A 19068-nucleotide genomic window follows, 5' to 3' on the forward strand; every position below is an offset into this window, starting at 1 on the left:
CCCCACCCCCAGGAACCCTGGGGTCCCACAAGGAACTCAAGACCCCCACCCCAGCTGGGCCTGCGTGCAGGGGGGAAGCTGGTGAGAGAAGCGGCACCGAACAAGGCGGGCTCGGGGCGGGACAGGGGCTGCCTCCAGTGGAGGCGGATTTTATCACAGGACGGTCTGACGCCAGCACCAGCGGGAACCTGGCGGGTGCTGAGTGCTCCCAAACACCTGCTAGCGAGCGGATGTTGAGCGTGAGGCCTACGAGGCTGCCGCAGCCACCACTGCAGCGAGTCCTTACCGCCACGCCTGGAGGTACTGCTCACGTCAACACCCCGCTTCACAGACGAGGTAGCCAAGGCTCGCAGAGGCTAGGTCCCATGGCTGCCAAGAGGTGGAGACGGGGTTTGAACCCAGGTCTCTGACTCCAGCCGGGGCTGTGTGCTTTCCTCTCCCCAAGCACACAAGCATTGGGCGAGTCTAGTCTCCAATGTAGGTTCTGGGTATGAACAGACGGGGCAGGACCCTGCTTTGTGTTGATCTGTAACCCACAGTAAGACTTGAGACGGTCTTGTGGCTAACAGGGTCCCAGAACAGGCCCCGAACAAAGTAGGTGCTCAGTAAACATCAGATGGCTATGGGTGGGCGGATGGACGGACGGATGGGTGTGGACGGATGAGTACATGGCTGGCTGGATGGATAAACGGACGACTGGAAAGCAGATGGGTAGGCAGGTGGATGGATGGGTGATGTGTGGGTAGCTGGGTGGGTGGATAGATGGATAAATACGCGGATGGACAAGAGGTGGGTGGGTTGGCAAATAAATGGACAGATGGACAGACAGGGTGGACAGGAAGATGCATGGGAAGGCAGTGCAGATCTCGATCATGAGACAAGGCAGACTCAGCCTTCCCCACTGCCCCAAAAAGCACAGCACAGGGGCCACGGCCTCTCTTGTTTAATGTCACAGCTTGCGATTTGGTGACTGCAGCAGGGGAGCTGTGGGCACTGCCCTGAGGCCAGGGGCACGCCCAGGCTTGGGGACGGGCCTGAGGCTGGAGCCTGGGGGCTGGCACTTCTGCCCGCCCCTGGAGAGAGGACTTCGGGCCCTCCAGCCACAAGTCTCCAGAAACTTTGGTTTGTGTCTGTCTTTAAGTTTCTGTCCTTGAGGAAGCTGTCCAGAGGGGACACGGGCTGCTTCCCAAAGGAGCAGAGGACCTGGGGCTGGAGGAGCGGCGCCAACCACAGGCGACACCCAGGTCTCAGGGCTGAAACCCATGGGGGCCCCAGGACCTGATCCCTCCGCAGGGGCAGCACGAGGATGGGGGGAGGGCAGCAGGGAGAGAAACAGGGAGGAGGAGACAGACGCAGAAAGGCAGAGGGGGCGGGAAGGGCTCTCCCCACTTTGGGGGAGAGGGAATCAGTGCTGGGCCCCACTGGGTTCTGTGCCCCAACCCAGGCGGAGATGCCCAGATGAGAGTGAACCTGGCAGACCAAGGTCCCAGCTCTGGGCACAATAGGGGGCAAAGGCCACAGATGGGACGAGCAGGAGGTCACGGTGGTGGCCGGTGGGGCGGCCCTGCTATCAGCGGGGCAGAAGGCAGCGGGCACACTGGCACCTCAGTCCCACCAGACCTTGATGGGCGAGAACTTCCAGAGGTTGGGCTGGCCCATGTGCAGCAGGCCGCTGAAGGGCGAGGAGTTCCACTCGAAAGGGGGCACCTGGTCCCACGTGGGGCCGCTGGCTGCCACGAAGCACAAGGCCTTGGCCAGGGCCATGCTGGTCACCTGGGGGCCGGGTGGAGCAGATTGCTGAGTGTCAGGCAGACTGGCCCAACGCAGGGGGTCCTGGCGCCCACCCCAACCTGGACCCTAACCATAGCCCAGTTCCAACCCTGACTCCACACACTACCAGCCTCTCCCCAGCCTCAATGGTGACCACGCCCACCCGCAGCCCGTGGGCCTGGGGCGGCCGCACCTTGGCATCGATGCCCCCGTGGGGGCGCTGCTGCAGAGCCTGGAAAGGGTAGGAGCCGTTGGCCTGGTTGAGGTCGGAGCGCGCCGAGATTGCGTTCTCGCCGTTGGGATGGGGGTTGCAGGCTTTGCACAGTGACAGGGGGTCGTGCAGGAAGTCATTATACCTGGACATGGGAAGGGAGGGACAGGTCGTGCTGGGAAGAGGAGTCCAAGGAGGGGACCAAACTCCTCCTGGCGGCAGCCCTGGAACCCAGCACCTGCTTTCCATGTACCCGATCCCTCCCGCTACAGGTCACTCAGCCCACCCTCATTATTCAAACCTCCACCAGGCATCCTGTCCTCCAGGAGTGCCTCCTGTCCCTCTACAGCGTTTTCAGGGACTGAGACAGTCCTAGTGACACATCGCCTAAGTGTGAGTGCTGGATGGGTTTCTAGATCTCCACGGGACAGCGTGGCACTGAGGACAGTGGGGCACCTGCTCTGGGCCTGTGTCCCCAGTACCAAGCACAGCGCCCGGCACAGGGTGGTCACTCAGCAGCAGCTCAGTGTCCCCTCCTGCAATGAGAGGCTGGCAGCAGGACTCATGCTGAGCATGTCATGGCCCTGCTGGGCCCGCTCTTACTCTCACTCTCACCCCGCAGCCCCCGGGCGGGTTGTGAGGTTTAGATGAGTGACAATGAAGAGCACAGAGTGGCCACATGACTCGGGCTCACTGTGCCCCACGCACCTCATAAGCTGCATCATGGAGTCCACATCGTGCACCAGCGACTGGTTCCGCCGGAAGATCTGGGCCCGGGGGTTCCCATCATAGGAGAACCAGTCCCCGTACTGGGCCACCAGGCTCTGCAGCCCACTGGCATTAAACACCTTCTCAAAGGACCTGGGGGGGAAGGAAGGTCACTCGTGACTCCCACTGGCCTCGCCTGGCCGTGGCTGGGAGGCAGAGGGGCGGTCCTGCCAGACCATTTGCACTAACAACCATGACAGCAAGGGCAGCAATAATAATGCATTTTGTTTGTGCCGGGGGGGGGGGGGGGGGGGAGGCCTAGGCAGGGTGGCCAAGCTCGGGCTCTAGGGGCCCAAGAGACCTAGCTTCTAATCCTGGCTTCATCACTGAGCAGCTAAGCAATCTTGGGAAAGTGAGGCACTCTTGGGGCCTCAGTTTCATAATCTGAGAAATGGGAACAGGAGCTATGGTTGGCGAGTTGTAAGGACCAAATGCCTCACCCAAGTGAAGCACAGTGAGTGTCCAGAGGGGACAGAGGAGCAGCCCAGTTAAAGCAGATCCAGCTGGGTCCATGGCAGGGTCAGTGCCCGAGATGGGCCACCTCCCCTCACCCTGCACAGGAGGAGGTCATCTGGATGCTGACCAAGCCCCACTACTATACCCCAACACTGCCAGGGCTTTCCTGACCAGAGAAGGGGCGGGGTGGCTTTCTCGGCTCTGTGGGTTTAGACATCACTTGGGAAGGGCCCGCCACAAGCAGGGAGAGCTGGGCAAGGGGTGGGGCAGGTACAGGGCAGGGTGGAGGACAGAGGGACACGTACGGTATATTGTAGCTGGCCCAGTAGGTCTTCTGGTAGAGTTCCGAGGTCTTGTCAGCCACCATCACCATGCCCCTGGGACCAAGAGAGATGGAGCAGGAGTGATGAGAAGGGCTCGTGTGGGCCCTGCCCCGCTCAAGGACCCTCGATGGCTCCCACGGCCTGGAGGTAAACTATGCCCTGAATCTTTAGCCCATCAGGACTGCCTTCTATTACAACCTTGCCCTCCTTGGATTTTTTTCTCCCCACACACATCTCAGCACGCCCCCTGGTCCTTGCCTGGGCTGCTCTCTCTGCCGGGAGCACCCCACCCTCTCTCCCCGGGGACTCACGGGATCTGCTCCAGGATGGTGAGCACCCTGCTCCCAGGGCTGGGCCTGCCGGGGACAAACGCCTTGTAGTCCACGATCATCCACTGGTTGTTGTACCTGCCGTGGTGAAGGAAAGAGGGCTGAAGGGACCCTGGGCCGCTCCCCAGCCTCGCCTGGCCCCAGCGCTCCACATAGCCAGGACTCCGGTGGCACAGGTAGCCTGGGGGTGTCTGGCCATCCGGCTATCACTCTGGTGCTGCAGCTAGACTAGGTGTGCTCAGACTCCTCTCTCAACATGCTCTCTGCCTGGTCCAGAGGACTCTATGGCTCCCTAGTGCTTGCTGAAACGAAGGTCAATCTGCCTGGCATTCTAAGGCCCAACACTATCCAGATCCAGTGTCTCTGGTTCACAGGGCCCTCAGCCACTCACGTCCACCTCCTCAGATGGCCCTCCCCACTGTCCCCAGAGCTCTCAAGTTCCAAATTATCTTCCTGTCCTTCCCCTGGGGACCTTTTCCTGGGTGGAGAAGCCTGCAAGAGAGGGGCAAATGTGTTCCTTCCCCGAGCCTCAGTTTCCCCATGTATAAAACAAGGGAGGGGACTCTAATGAGAATCCATGACAGGGCTCTGCAGGGGTGAGGGGTATGCAGAGAGTCTGAGTATTAGGGGGGAGGTTGGTCCATTTCTTGGGTAGGGAGGCGACAGTGCCAGGCGGCCACTCACGTGCCACTGTTGAACTTCTTGAAGATATCTGCCCAGGTGTCCCCGTCCAAGGCCAAGCGGTTGGCCACGACATTCCGCAACCACTCCAACACGCAGTTGGGCTGTACGTACTTCCACAGGGCTGGGTTCTTGTTGCCGATGGTGGTCTCCAGTGTCACCTGTGGGGGAGCCGAAGGGTGGCTGCTCTGACCTGACGCAACTGGGCCATGCTGCCACCAAGTGGCGGTGCTGCAGCGGTCACAGCTCATAGGTTCACTGACAGTTTTAAAACCTCAAGTTCTGGTTTGGATGCACGTTCCTCGCCGGGTCCTGGGTGAGCACTGAGGGGGGTTCACCATCACACATCCAGCTTCACCCTGGGGACGAGCCTCTGAAGAGCCTGGGGTGCTGTTCCTATGGATCCTCCCTGCCCCCCCAAGCCAGTCAACTCGTCCCAGAGAAATAGTGGCCCATTTCCACCCCTTCCCTGCACTTCACAGGGAAAGGTGGGCGGGCGGACGACCATCATCTCCATGGACTCAGCCCTCTTGGGAAAATACAGCGTGGCTGTCAATGCCGCTTCTGGCTGCCAGGTAAACTGAGGACCGAGGAAGCTAAGAGACCTGCCAAAGGTCATGGCTGGCAAGTGGATGAGCCAAGACTCGATCCCCAAACTTCCAGCGCTCAAGTCAGTGCCTGTCCCCCGGAGCAGGATATGTGGCCGCTTCTCTGTTAGACACCCCCCTCTCCGCCTGGGGAGCTCGTAACGCGACTTGAACGGGGGAGCATCACATTTTTATTTCCACTAATGTCAAACCGAAATTCGGCGTCTCCTCCATTGTTAACGCAGGGGACACACCACAGAGGTATGAGCAGTGCCTGAGACCGTCACCAACAGAAATCACACGTCTTCCCAGCACGTGACAGGGCTGCATGCGTCTCAAAATATTCTTCCGTTCCTCGTTACCTCTAACCGATGGCAGGCGCCTGCTACCACATCTCGTTATTTCACGTACTTTTAAAGCAGCACAAATATTTCGGGCTGACTTAGACAATATAAACACACTTCAATATAACGGGTTTCCTTTGTAATGCCATGTATTTTGCTTTACGCCCTTAAAAACATTATTTGGGGTGGGGTTCATGGCTCCCCAGACAGCCGAAGGGGTCTGTGGCACAAAACCAGTCAAGGACCCGGATGGGAGGTCATTTCCCACCTGGGCACTTTCCAGGTAACGATTCAACCATTTCGATCGTTGTACCCCACTGTCCCCTCAGGGACTGCAGCAAGGGGGTGCCCTCACTGGCTGCCTGGGCTTCCCATGCCTGTTTCAACTCAAGGGAACTAAATCCCACGCTCCCCTCCAACACTAATAGGAAAGAGCCCTCCCCCCTGCCCTCCCCCGCACCTCCCCCACTCCAGGGACTTGGCGTCTTTATGGCCGACTTTTTTCTCCTCTGCAGTGTTGCCCTGGTGATCACAGGGCTCACTGCCTCAGGGAGGGACGCCAGGAACAGATTTCTAAACGAGCTTGGATCCCAGCCAGGAAAGCCGATAAAAACAACACACTGTAAACAACATTTATTCCAAAAACCTGGCCAGGTTAGAGGGGCTTTGTGGAGAGCAAGAGAGGAGGCGGTATTTCAGACAAGGTCTCTCGGGAGGGACAGCTTCTCCTAAATACTTGAGAACAAAACGAGGTCGTTGAGGTCAAGGCTATTTCATCAGGGCCCCAAGAAGGGCGATTTCTGAGGCGCTGTGTTACAATGCAGCGTCCCAGGCCGACTGCAGGTTCCAGGGGCCCGGGTGGGCCTGGAAATCTGCATTTAAGAAGCCCCACACTACGGATGGGTACTAGGTTTATCAGGTGATCACTTTGTAAGTTATACAAATGTCTAATCACTATGTTGTACACCTGAAATGAATATAATATTGCATCTCGACTGTAATTGAATAATTTTTTTTTTAAAAGAAGCTCCACCCAGTGGTCTAAGTATCATCACGAGAGAACTGGCCTCGGCCCTGGGATGGTGGTGGGGGCTACACAGCCCCGGGGGGACAATGACATGAGAGGGAGACTCACCAGCCCGCTGCCCAGGATGTAGAAGTCATCACAGGAAAAGATGGTGCCGGGGTAGGACGAGAAGGCCCACTTGTTGCCGGGAGCCAGGGGAGAGCCCTCTGTAAAGGGCCAGGGCCAGGGTGGGGAGGTACTGGTCAGACAAACCTATGTGGGGGCCCTGCTTCCCCACCCATCGACACTTGGGAGTCTCCAGGTGGGGAGTAGCAGGCCTCGGAGGACGCCCCCACACCTTTCTTTCTGCTATTTAGCAAACAAGGCATTTGACTTGTGTGTATGCGCGTGTGCGCCATATTTTCTTTACCCATTCATCCATGGACGGACACAGGTTGCTTCCATATCTCAGAAGCTACCTCTGGGGTTGACCCTGGGGCTAGGGACGGGGTAGGCACTCTGGGGTACTGGGCCTGCACTGCAAAGTTTTCAACTTTGAGTGCATTCAGCGAGAGTGCATTCGTGTGTTTCTCCTGTGGTTTGAAAAATGGCTGTGATTTTGTCCATGTTGCATCCATACCACTGCAATGTGACCCTGCAGTTCTTACATCAAATGGTGAGGTCTAGTCCCCACCTCTCAAATCTGAGCTGGTTACCTGACTTGCTCTGAGCATCTGAATGCTATGCCAGTTGTTTAACCAGCCCTTGGGAGGCCTTCCACACTGCCCACATGTCATGTGAACAAGCCTGAGCTAGCGTGCTGAGCTAGCCATGAAGCTTAGCTGCCCCATTAAGCCAGCTGACAGCCAACCCCCAGGCCCAGGAATGAGGCCATGCTGGGTCAGCCAGCTGGCCCTGGCTAACCCTGGAGGCATCAGTGAGCCAGCCAAGATCAGCCAGGTCTGCCCCAGAACAACAAAACCACCCAGCTGACCCATAGACATGTGACCCCAAAAAATGGCTGTTTTAAGCTTTTGTTGTTTTAAATGTGGGAGTGATTTGTTATGCAGCACTAGCTAACAGATACACCTTGCAAAATAAAAACTAAGAGAGAATTAACATGTTAAAAACAAGATGAGCTCTTAGAATGGCCCTACAGTGACCACGGTGTGTCCAAAGCCAAGGCCCACATCTCTTAGCAGCCTTCCTCCACCCCCCTCCCCATGTGCCCATAACCATGCTCACACACAGACTCATCCACATCCACCCACCTTGGGGACCTTCATGGAACTGAAACCAGTAATTCTTGATGACACGCAGCATGCTCTGGTAGGAGTTCCAGGTATTGTGGGCGACCAGGAGGTCACTGTGACCGGGCAGCAGCTTGATGAGTGCAGAACAGGAGCCACTGCCTAGAGTGTGCTTGGTCTTGGTTTTATTCAGGGCCAGCTCCAAGTCTTCCAGGTCCCCAGAGATCTGCAACAGGCTGAGGAGGCCAGGGCACCACAGGGTTACCACACCTGCCCCAAGTGCTATTACAGACCCATTTCACAGAGGAAACTCAGCCTCTAGGGGTGTAGGTGATCGGTCTGAGACCATGTGGCCAGGAAGTGGCAGAGCCGGTACTGGAGCCCAGGTCTGTCTGACTATGAGGTGTGTGTCCCTCACCCCTTCCCTGTCCACTCTGGGGGTGGCACTTACAGGAACCCCAAGGGCTTGATGGTGAACTTCCCAGTTGGAAAGGTCACACTGCCTTCATAGCTGTCCTCTAGGCCTTTCAGCTGCAGGAGGGTCAGCCGCACCTGGGGAGGGGGCAGAGGGCAAGGGGCAGAGGGAGGATGAGGCCTCTCCCCCAGGCTCACACATTCTCCTGCAGTGGGAAGGGCTCTGGTCTGGGTGTCCAGACAGAGCAGAAGAGACCTTGGTGCACCCAGCAGGCTTCAGCTAGCCCTGACACCCCTTACTCACCACCTACCCCTCCATGCCAAGCACCCTCCTGCCTTCAATTCATTAACTATATGTCCCTGCCCTGTGCCAACTCACAAATCATACCCACTTAAGAGCCCAGCTCAAAGCCACCTCCTCTAGGAAGCCTCCCAGGCTGTTCTGAGTTTAGCTATTGGCTGTGTGTATCATCACTGTATCCCCAGCCACAGGGTCTTGACCTGTGCTGGGCATACACCAGGCACTTAATAAGCATCTGCAATATGGATGGTGTGTGGATGGGTGGATAGGTGGGTGGGTGGGTGGACAGATGGGTGGACAGATGGGTGAATGGGTAAGTGAGGGGGGGTGATGGGAGGAAGGGCCTGTTCTAGTGAGGGTATGAGTAGGTGGGTGGGTGGGTGGACACTGAGAAACTCTACTGAGCGACAGGTGCACACCTGGCCCAGGTGAGGCGGAGGTGCTCACGGACGCTGACAGCCCCTTTCCAGAGGCTGCCCATGGTGTGTGCTTCACAGTTAACTCTCGAGGTGTTCCAGGGATCCACAAATGAATGACTTCAATGAGGACCCTGCCAGTGGCCGGAAGGCAGAGCGCCCTACCTGGGTCTCTCTATTAATCAACCGCTCACCCAAGCTCAGAAGAAGGCAGTCACTGTGCCCAGACTTCCGGGAGCACCTAGTTGTCGCCTTTCCCTTTCTCTTTGATAAAGGCTTTTCTAACGCAACCAACAGGTCAAGCCACCTCCCTCGCATGCAAGTAAAACAGCGGGCTGACAGTGACCAACAGTGATTCTTCGAGGGTCGGAGGGCAGAATGGGCTGGGGAGAGACAGGTGGGCTAGGATGGACAGCTGGGGTTCCATCACTCGGATGGATGGATGGATGGATGGATGGATGGATGGATGGATGGATGGATGGATGGATGGAAGGACAGGTGGAGATCAGACAGATGAATAAACGGACACATCGAAGGGCTGGCCAAGAGGGGAGGGAGACAGGCGAGTGTCCAGCTGGAGCAGCAGCAGCCACAGCAGTGGCAGGTCCCCAGAGCAGACCCGCCCCGCCCTGCCCCGCCCCACCACTGAGCACGGTGGCCACGCCCACCTGGTGCCAGTAGGCAGAGTCCTTGTTCTGCTCCATCTCCTCCTGCATCCACTCCAGGTTGGCCTCCAGGAAGCTGTTGAGCTTCTCGCAGTAACCAACGTCGTACTGGAAGGGGCCGCAGTAATTCACCACCGTGTTCATCCAGTGCATATAGATGAGCTGTGGGGGCAAGGGGAGGGCAGTGGGCTGCTCTCTTCCCTGGGGACCCCACCAGCTCCCCACTCGGGCTGAGTCTCCGAAGAGCAGGGCGCCCTGATGAGGCCTCTGCACCTTTGCTTCTGCTGGTTCCGCTCCCCAGAGGCCCTTCTCGCCCAGCCAGCTCTCACCCCTACAGGGTCTGACACCTGGACATCTCCCTCCTCTGAAACCCTGTAGCATTCAAAGCCTGTCCTAGATTACACCCCCTCTGTCACTGGGGACCCCCCAATCTCTCTATGTACTCAACCTGTCAGTCAACACAGCCCGGGCCCGGCCCAGAGTTTGACCACCTCCCCAGTGGTGGAGCCAGACACAAAAGACCAGATATTGTAGGAGTCCCCTCATATCAAAGGTCAAGAATGACCTAGTCCGTAGAGACAGAAAGCAGATTAGTGGTTGCCAGGGGCTGGGTGAAGAGGGGGGAAAAGGTGACTGCTGATGTGTATGTCGTTTCTTTCTGGGGTAATAAGAATGTTTTAGAATTACATAGTAGTGATGGCTGTACAACCTTATGAAGACACTGAAAAACCCCCACTGTTTTGGACATTTTAAAATAGTGAGTTTTAAGGCATATGAATTGTATCTCAATATAAATGAATGAATAAATGAATGGGAGCCACCACATTTAGGGTGGGGTGTCTCTGGGGGAAGGGAAAATGGGTTTGGGAGGGGGCTTCAATAGTATCAGTGACAATCCAGGTTTTAGTTTGGGTGCTCACCTTACTATGCTTTGTAACTTGAAACATGTGATGTGGTTTTTGCATGCATTAAATAGAAACTCGTGCAGATTTTTAAGGAATGCATGTGAGCCTTTTCTCCCCAACTAGATGGAGGGCTGGGGGTGGAAAGCCCACTCTGCACATACACTGGCACTCTCCAAAGCTCCCTGGGGAACACGGCTGGTGGGGTGGGGGAAGCGAAGCCCCAGGTTTCCCCGTCTGGCCCTTACCTCCTCGGACACGGAGGCCTCCACCACGCCCGCCGCATAGGCCTGCAGGCTGTCATTGTAGCGGCCATTGGTGTGCAGCTCCAGAAACGCCCACCTGGAGAGGAGAGGGGACACTAGGTCAGCCCAGGGACAGGCATAGAGCAGCCCTAAGCTGGGCACACAGCCCTTTCCAGTGTTAAACCGTCAAAAACAACAGTGACGAGCTGCCTTTCATGTGAACATCTGTCTGTCTTTGTGCACCTGTCTGGCTAAATCCCTAAAAGAGAAAATGCTGGGTCACAGGGAACATGTACTTTTCATTTTAATGGATATTCACAAGCAGCCTTCCCCCAAAAGCTGTACTAACCTCTATTCCCACCCCCACACCAATACCCGCTAGTATCTATTGAGGTCTTCCTCTGCGCCAGCCACCGTCCTAGCCACTCGCATATCCATTAACTCTCTGGGAGAGGGAAACACGGATCAGCCGCCTCCTGCGTGCTCCCCACGGGGGATCAAGCCGGGAACCCGGGCATTGCCCTGACCGGGAACAGGACCGGCAACCTCTGGGTGTGTGGGACGACACTCAACCAACGGACCCAGGGCTATTTTCTTAATGTTACTGGTCACTTATAATTCTTTGGTTCATGTCCTTTACTATTTTTCTCTATTGTGTTTTTTAAAAGTCTTTTCTTATTGGTTGGTGAAATTCTCTGTGTAAGTGTTAGCCCTTGACCTGTCACTAACGTGAAAACTATGTTTGTGCTTCAGTTGATCTTTGCTTTTTTGTTTTTACCATACAGAGGTTTTGGCTTTTGTGCAGCCAGATCTATCAGTCTTCTCTCTGGTTCTGGGTTTTATTCTTGCTCCAAGGACCCAAAACCATTCACCCAGGTGACCTCTAGGACCAGGAGGGAAACATTTGTTATGAGGGCAATTTCTATTAAGATGAGGGCAATTTCTGTTAAAATGAGGGCAATTTCTATTAAGATGAAGGCAATTTCTATTAAGATGAGGGCAATTTCTATTAAGATGAGGGCAATTTCTGTTAAAATGAGGGCAATTTCTATTAAGATGAGGGCAACAGGAGGACGCTGAATGACCTTTGAAGAGGCCACAGGAAAGAGGCCAGGCTCAGCCAGGCCCGTCTCATGGGGAGTTGGCTAAATTGCCACCAAGAGCTCCAGGACAGGAATAGCTCTGCCCAGAGAAGAGTCTGGAGAGGAAAGACTATCAAAATGTCCACACCCGATACTCCCAGCAAGCAAGCCTCTGAGCGGCTACTGGGTGCCAGGCGCTGAATGTGGACTAGGACCAGTGACACTCAGTCCTGGCCTTCAAAGAGCTAACGGGGGGGAGGGGTGTGTGTGTGACATGTAAACAGGTGATGGCAAAACAGGGTGTGGACCACCCAGGGGCCACGTACTAAACCGGACAAGCTCAGGGGAGGCCCGTGTGGCGGCCTCACAAACTCAGAGACCTAAAGTAACCACACGGGATGGTCTGAAATGCAAACTTTCTAACTTAAAAGCAGTTCATGGCGGGGAGTCACGTCCTAGGGTGGTACTTCTCCCTAAGGTCAATCTTTACCTTAACTGAGCCTGTCTGTTGTCTTTTTGCAACTAAGTTAACATACCTGATTACATACCTTCGGAATATCAAGGTAATTTCCGCCCCTATCCCCACCCCTCAAAGCACACCAGAGCAGAGACCACAAATCCCCTCTGTGTCATTATGTCGACTTAACTAGCCTGTACCCACCTATGTAAAAGGGGTATGTTTCTATTTCTTTTACTTTTTACCCAATCCCAGAGGTTTCCCTGCTTGGCTTTCTCCCGCCTCCCTAATCTACCCCCAGTGGATTTCTTGTAACCCCCTTATGTCTTCTCCTTTCATTCTGATGTATAAAATAAGTAGTAAAACTACCAGTTTCTGGAGCATTTTCTCAATCCCTTGAGATTCTGCTTCCCGGCAACTGTCGTCAGTTTGGCTCAAATGAACTCACAAAAATTCCTGCAGGTTTGGGTGTTTCTTACATGGACGGCGCTAACTGTGGTTATACATAAAACAAAATGCAGGGGGAATTCTACCTTCTACATCCCATCCCACCTTTCTCAACTGCTGGAGTTTTTACCATGAAAAGTTCACTGCTTTGATAATAAGGACCGACATTTTAAAAAGTGCAGCGTGGCTTCTTTCGAGCCGGGCAGAAGGAAGAAGGATGAGTGGAAACGGAGAGTTTCCCCACCTCCACCCCGCCAGCCGCAGCGCCACAAATGTGGCATTAGTCACTGCCCTCATTCAGCAAGGGCCACCTTATTCCAAAGGGCCACTGGGGTGATTCGGATTGGATGGTTTTATTCATCTTGCCTGAGCCTTCAGAAAACCCAGATGGTTGGGTACCCCTATCTTTCCAGAAGGCCCCGGTGGAAGGAGGTTCCCGTTCCTGAGGTTTGGCTCCCAGCTGGAGCAAATCCACGCTGGAGTTGCAGGAGCTGATCTCTGAGGATCCTTCTATTGCCTCAGGCCCTGAGCCCTAATCGGATTTCTCCTGACAGGGTTGTCACCATGCTCAGCACTGAGATGAGACTGCAGTCCCCGGTCACCTAGATCTCTAGCAAACGGCCTAGATCTCTCTGATGGCAAACCTGAAATTCTGCCTCATGCGCACTCCCTTGCCCTTCCAGCCTCAGCTGCTCATGTGTAAGATCAGAAGGCTTGGCCATCACCAGCGGTGCCCGTGGACAACTTTAAGAAACTGTCCCTCAGGCGCTGGGCAAAAGAAACACACCACCGACAGGGTGTTTCTAAAGCTACATGTGTCCATTCAAGACTGCTCTCTATTCCGAGATCGCGTCCTTTCTGCTCGTTTGGTTCTTAACATAGCTGATCTCTTAAGAGATAAAATTGACAGAGGTCGATAAATATTGCTCTGTTTTGTTTTTAATGTGCTTGCTTGACAAAAATTAAAAGCTGGCAGCACTGGACCTGTGCAGCCAGTCTTTTTCCACACTGTGGTTTTATGTCAGGGGTGGTGAGTGCCTCTGAGATGACTCCAGGTCTAATCAAGAAAATCCAGACCTTTCGTGTGAGATTGGGGGGGGGGGGGCGGTCACCACCTGGCTTCAGTGCACAGCATTCCCCAGATGCCCTCACTACCAAATAGGGTGCCCACCTCCTCTGTGCCTGTCACTCCTTTCCCATTCTTGATGGCATATGTTTATCTTGCAGAGATTTGCTGTGCCATCTTGGCTCTGCTAAGCAGGGCCAAAACCATAGGTGAGTCAGTAGAGAATAAGTCACCAGATTCCAGAGTCATGGAGCCACAGAGCTCTGGTTCCTTCCAGAGATGCCAGCCAACTCTGTGGCCTCCTCTCCCTGGGAGTCTTCCCAGATTAGCTCCACCCAGCTCCTGTGTCTACAGCAAACCCTGCCCCCAAATTTCCCTCCCAAGTGCCACAGCACCAGAACGAGGGTGTTCTGCGTCTCCCCAACACTTACAGGAATTAACGCATGCCAGCAAAATGGATGTGGGCAGCAGTGAGCATGCCCGCTGGAGGGGGCGATGTAGTTTAAGCACTGGGATGAGCCCAGGATGGGATGCAGAATGGAGTTCCCTAAGATCCCCAGAAAAGCCTGGGGCCCTGCTGACAAGGTTGGAGGCAGATTTTCCACACTCACGCCGACTCGGGTTTCCCTGCTGGCACTGTCTCCCTGACTGAATGGGGACCCCCCACAGCTGCTCAGCTCTGTATCTCCAAGGCCAAGCACACCAGGTGAGGGAGTGAATGAGTGAGTGAGTGAATGGGCCCAAACCCAACCTCCCAGGCAGAGCACATCCTCAAAATCTGGGCCCCAGAAGGGGAAATGGGAGCCCAGGCAGGCAGAGGAGTTAGGTGAGAGTCACACAACAGAATGACAATCTGGGCGAGAAGGACAGTGATCTGCAAGAAGGACAGTGATGGTGAGCCCTCGGCTCCGTACTAAGTATCCAGCCAAGTGAGTCTTCCCTGGACCAGGAGAGCGGAAAGGGGAGGAGCAGAGCCCAGGCGATGACATTCTCTGGGTCTCTGTGAATTTTAGGGACCCCCCTGTTTTCTTCCTGGCCTGTCACTCTGGCTCAATCCCACCACGTTGGTTCTGGGACAGAAACGAGGTGCTCACACCCATGGGGTAAGGTCCCATCAAGAAAGTGAAAGTTAGTTTCCTGGAGAGCTCACCACCTCAGGCCCAGGGGAAGTGAAGAACCGGGAAAGGGAAGTTATTGGTCACCCACCATCCAGGGACCCGGTCCTGATGGAGGCTCCGTGGCCCTGATGACAAGGAACAGGTCCCTAGGGCGACAGAGGTACTGTCACCCCCAGGCTAAAGGCCAGAGACTGGTCCCCACGAGTTGAGGGATGCTGCATTAGCTCCCCCCGAAACCAGGGGCCTGGTCCAGATGGCGGTGCTACAGCCTCAGAAGCGGGGAGCCTGACCCCCAGGGAGACAAGGGCACCGTCGCCGGCAAGAGCCTGGTCCTGGGGACACGCAGGCCCAACGCCCGGCCACCCCCCCACCCCCACCCCCACCCCACCCGGGCTGGTTCAGCCCTTACCCTGTCTCGTGAATGGTGTTGGTGAGATTGGCCCAGGCCACGGAGTCAGGCTGGCGGCCATCCACCAGGTGCAGCTGGCCGGTCCTGTCGTCCAGGACCACGGAGCGGACGCGGGCGGCGGGTGGCACCAGCCCCGTCGGCCCCCAGTGGCCTTTCGGGGGCGGGAGCGCGCCCGTCAAGCTGCCGAGAAACAGCCCGGCCAGCAGGGCCAGCACCAGGGCCAGCGCCAGCGCCCGAGTCAGCGCCCGGGCCAGGCGGCCGCCGGCGGAGCGGTACAGCGGCGCCACCATCGCCGCGCGGGGCCGGCACCGCAGCCCGGCTCACGTGACCGCGCCGGGTCTCGGAGGGCGGGGAGACCGCGGCGGCGGGAGGGGCGGGGCTTGGGCGAGCTCTTCCGGGGTGGGCGGGGCCCAGGGTGGACGGAAGGGGCGGGGCCCTTCTTAAAGAGCCCAGCACCCCTGTCCTCCTAGGGAAACCCTGCTGAGCATACTTTCCCCCCAACTTTTTAGCTTTCAAATGTTCAAACCTCGAGCAAAGTTGCAAGGAGGAGAGTAAGTACCCATGGGCCTGCCATCAATTGCTAATATTTTCTTACATTTCATCAATTTCTTTTTATGTGTGTGTATATACATATATATATATATATATATATATTCCAAAAAATAGTATACACATTTTAACAGTTGGTAACTCACTATTTTGAAAATGAACTGTATGTTAACAAACATAATCATTCAGTGTGTATAGATTTGGGGGGGTACCCTGAATATATTTTGCTGAACCATTTGAGAGCTAACTGAAGGCACTGTGACGGGTCAACCCTAAATGCAGCAGATGTACAGTATCTCATAAGAAAACAGACATCATCCTACGTAAGCGCAATATACCCTTGTATAGTCAGGAAATTTACCATGCATTTAATACTATTATCTAGTATAGGGTTTTATTCCAATTTTTCCAACTGTCCCCCAAATTCTCTCCTTTTCTTTTGATGCAGGATCCACTCCTCACACCATACACAAGAATACACTTTTAAATGAGGAGACTCTAAATGTAAAAATGAAACTGCAGAGCTTGAAGAAAATATGGGTGAATTCCTCCATAAGATCTATGGGAAAGGGCTTTCTAATTATGACTCAAAATCCAGATACAATAAAAAAATGGATACATTTGACTATATAAAATTCCCTTTAACTTTTTTCATGTCCAAAACATCATGAAAGAACAACTGACAAATGGGTTAGGGAATCTGGGGAGTCACGGAGGACAGGTTGTCATCTGAGGGGCCCTTGAGGCAAATCCAAATACAATCAGCTGGTGGCAGTGGCCGGCCAGGCAGTCCCAGCGCCCAGGATGTAACACCCTTTCCAGAAATGCTAATGAAAATCTTGAGATGTCCCCTCACACCTGTTAGGATGGCTATTACCAAACAAACAAACAAAGATAAGTGCTAGCCAGGATGTGGAGAAAAGGGAACCATTGTGCACTGTTGGTGGGAATGTAAATTGGCACAGCTACTGTGGAAAACAGTATGGAGGGTCCTCAGAAAATTAACAGTAGAACTGCCATAGGCTCCAGCAATTCCACTTCTAGGTCTATATCCAAAGGAAATGAAAACAGGATCTGGAAGAGATACTTGCCCTCCCATGATCATTACAGTGTTATTCACAACAGCCAAGGTATCGGAAAACCTAAGTGCCCACTGAAGGGTGATGGATAAAGAATACGTGGTGCAAATATGCAATGGAACATTATTCAGCCTTTAAAAAGAAGGAAATCCTGCCATTTGCAACAATATGGATGAACCTGGGGGACACTGTGCTAAGTGAAATAAGCCAGACACACAGAAGGACAAATGTTGCATGATCTCACTTAAATGTAGAACCTAAAATAGTCAAACTCATAGAAATAGGGAGTAGATTGGTGGTTTCCAAGGGCTGAGGGGAGGGGAAATGGGGAGATGTTGGTCAAAGGGTACAAAGTTTCAGTTATGCAGAGTGAATAAATGCTGGAGCTCTAATGTACAGCACAGTGACTATAATTAACGACGACACTGTGACAGCATTGCCCCAGTGCTCAACCTTTGACCCTTCCTATGTGGGTCACATGACCCCCTGTGGCCATCGAGTGGCTCAGGTGTGACCAGTCACCCAGGTGTGCTTCCTGAGACCACTGAGCAATTCTGTTATAGACAAGATATCTGACATGCACCTGACGTGCATTTCCTCATTTAAACTTCACAGCTACCCTGAGCGATCCATGGAATCTTAACCCCATTGTAAAGATAGAAAACCAGAGTCCGAGAGGTGACTTCCCCCAGGGACAAACTCAATTTGGGGGCCTGGATCTGGCCAATCCAAAGACCTAATTCGTATCCACTACATGTGGGGGGACCCCACAGGGAGGTGCTCTAAGAGTCTCATCAAAATAGATTGAACAATTCTGTTCATGGCAACCATGGCAAGGCCATTACTGGACATTTAGGGCATTTTCAACTGTTGCCACTGTGGTAAAACATCCCTGTGCTGAGAGCATTGTCCAAATCTTTTACTACAGGAAAGCTCCAGGAGCAATATCGGTGGCGCAGAAGGCTCATGTGCTTTTGAAGCTCTTAAGGTTGACATTTGTCAATTGCCAAGTCACTTTCTAGAAGGATTAGCCCCTTGGAGGCTCCTTCTGGCAATGTCAATGGAAACACGTCCTTGCACCCTGGCCAGGTAGCTCAGCTGGTGGGAGCATCGTCCCGATATGCCAAGGTTGTGGGTTTGATCCCCAGTCAGGGCACATACAAGAAGCAACCAATGAATGTATAAATAAATGGAACAACAAATTGATGGTTCTCTCTCTCTTCCTTCCTCTCTCTCTCTAAAATCAATAAATAAAATTTTAAAAATTAAAAAAAGAAAGAAAGAAAAAGAAAGACATCCTCGCAACTGGTACTGTCCACTGGCAGTTGGGCTGCCATGGGAGGTGATGAGCACCCATCCCTGGGGGAGTGTAACTACAGGCCTTGTGCTCAGGGCTGCTGGAGCCAGGAGGGAACTTGTATTGGTTGCAGTTGAGACTCGTGCATCTTAAGGAACCTTCCAAATCTCTGGGCCTCTTGGGCTAAGACTGAAAGTTCTGACGCTCTCTCTTTACTCTTCCAAGTTCCCCCTCACTCCTTACTATTTCCTCTCACGCTTTCCCCAGGTACCTGCATGATTCCAGGAGCTGCTGCCCACGTCCCGGCCCTGTGCCTCCTGAACTGGGTGCTCACTCGGCCTTATCTTTCTAGTGATTGCAGGACCACAACGGTGAAGGGGACTCCTTTGTGTCACCCGGGCAGAGGACTCAGAAGGAGAAGAGGTGTGGCCGTGTGTAAGTAGCGGGGTGTTCAGAGAATGGGGAGCACTTCCAGGGCCAGGGCAGGGGGGTATGGAGGTGGGGGTAAAAGAGGAGGGGCGCTAGGGCTGGAAGGTGGAGGGCCTCAGAGGCCAGGCTCAGAGCTGGGCCTGGGTCCGCAGGTGGGGAAGCAGGGAGACTTAGAGGTCGTGGGATTAGACGTGTGCCAATTGTGGAGGCGAGTGCGGGACTGGAGGGGCCACCTGGGAGGAGACACTGGCTCCCAGCCTCATCACGCCTGTTCCAGCCCACGTGCTGTCCCCAGACCAGGAAAGATATGTGCTGTCCCCAAGGCAGGAAAGACAGAGATGACCAGAACTTCCCCAGGAGGCTGGGAAACTGGGGAGGAAGACTGTTACCAGCCAGGACGAGTAGATCACTAATTCCCCTGTCTTGGCCTATTTGCCTTCCTCTCTTAAAAGCAATGCTACAAGCCC

General features: G+C 54.4%; 1 protein-coding gene across 1 annotated transcript; it reads right to left on the reverse strand.

Moving 5' to 3' along the window:
• Positions 1-236: 236 nt before the first annotated feature.
• On the reverse strand, positions 237-15537 carry PLBD2 (phospholipase B domain containing 2). The gene is made up of 12 exons (XM_087828695.1): positions 15248-15537; positions 10672-10765; positions 9525-9683; positions 8177-8277; positions 7747-7961; positions 6605-6702; positions 4542-4699; positions 3840-3935; positions 3511-3582; positions 2690-2842; positions 1964-2126; positions 237-1773 (listed from the first exon to the last, which is right to left on the reverse strand). The coding sequence occupies exons 1-12, from the start codon at positions 15535-15537 to the stop codon at positions 1606-1608; spliced, it is 1767 nt and encodes a 588-aa protein (XP_087684821.1). The 3' UTR covers positions 237-1605.
• Between the last annotated feature and the right edge of the window lie 3531 nt (positions 15538-19068).

The sequence above is a fragment of the Miniopterus natalensis genome, chromosome 20 (assembly GCF_054644295.1).
Source record: "Miniopterus natalensis isolate mMinNat1 chromosome 20, mMinNat1.hap1, whole genome shotgun sequence".
In the NCBI taxonomy this organism is placed as follows: domain Eukaryota; kingdom Metazoa; phylum Chordata; class Mammalia; order Chiroptera; family Miniopteridae; genus Miniopterus; species Miniopterus natalensis.

Bases quoted from the DNA above. Each gene is read 5' to 3' on its own strand.
- PLBD2 (XM_087828695.1), bottom strand. From the start codon at position 15,537: ATGGTGGCGCCGCTGTACCGCTCCGCCGGCGGCCGCCTGGCCCGGGCG. The intron at 8,278-9,524 runs GTGGGCGTGGCC...CCCCCTCCCCAG, and splicing joins ACTCTGCCTACTGGCACCAG to GTGCGGCTGACCCTCCTGCA. The intron at 6,703-7,746 runs GTGGGTGGATGT...GGCCCTTTACAG, and splicing joins GTTCCATGAAGGTCCCCAAG to AGGGCTCTCCCCTGGCTCCC.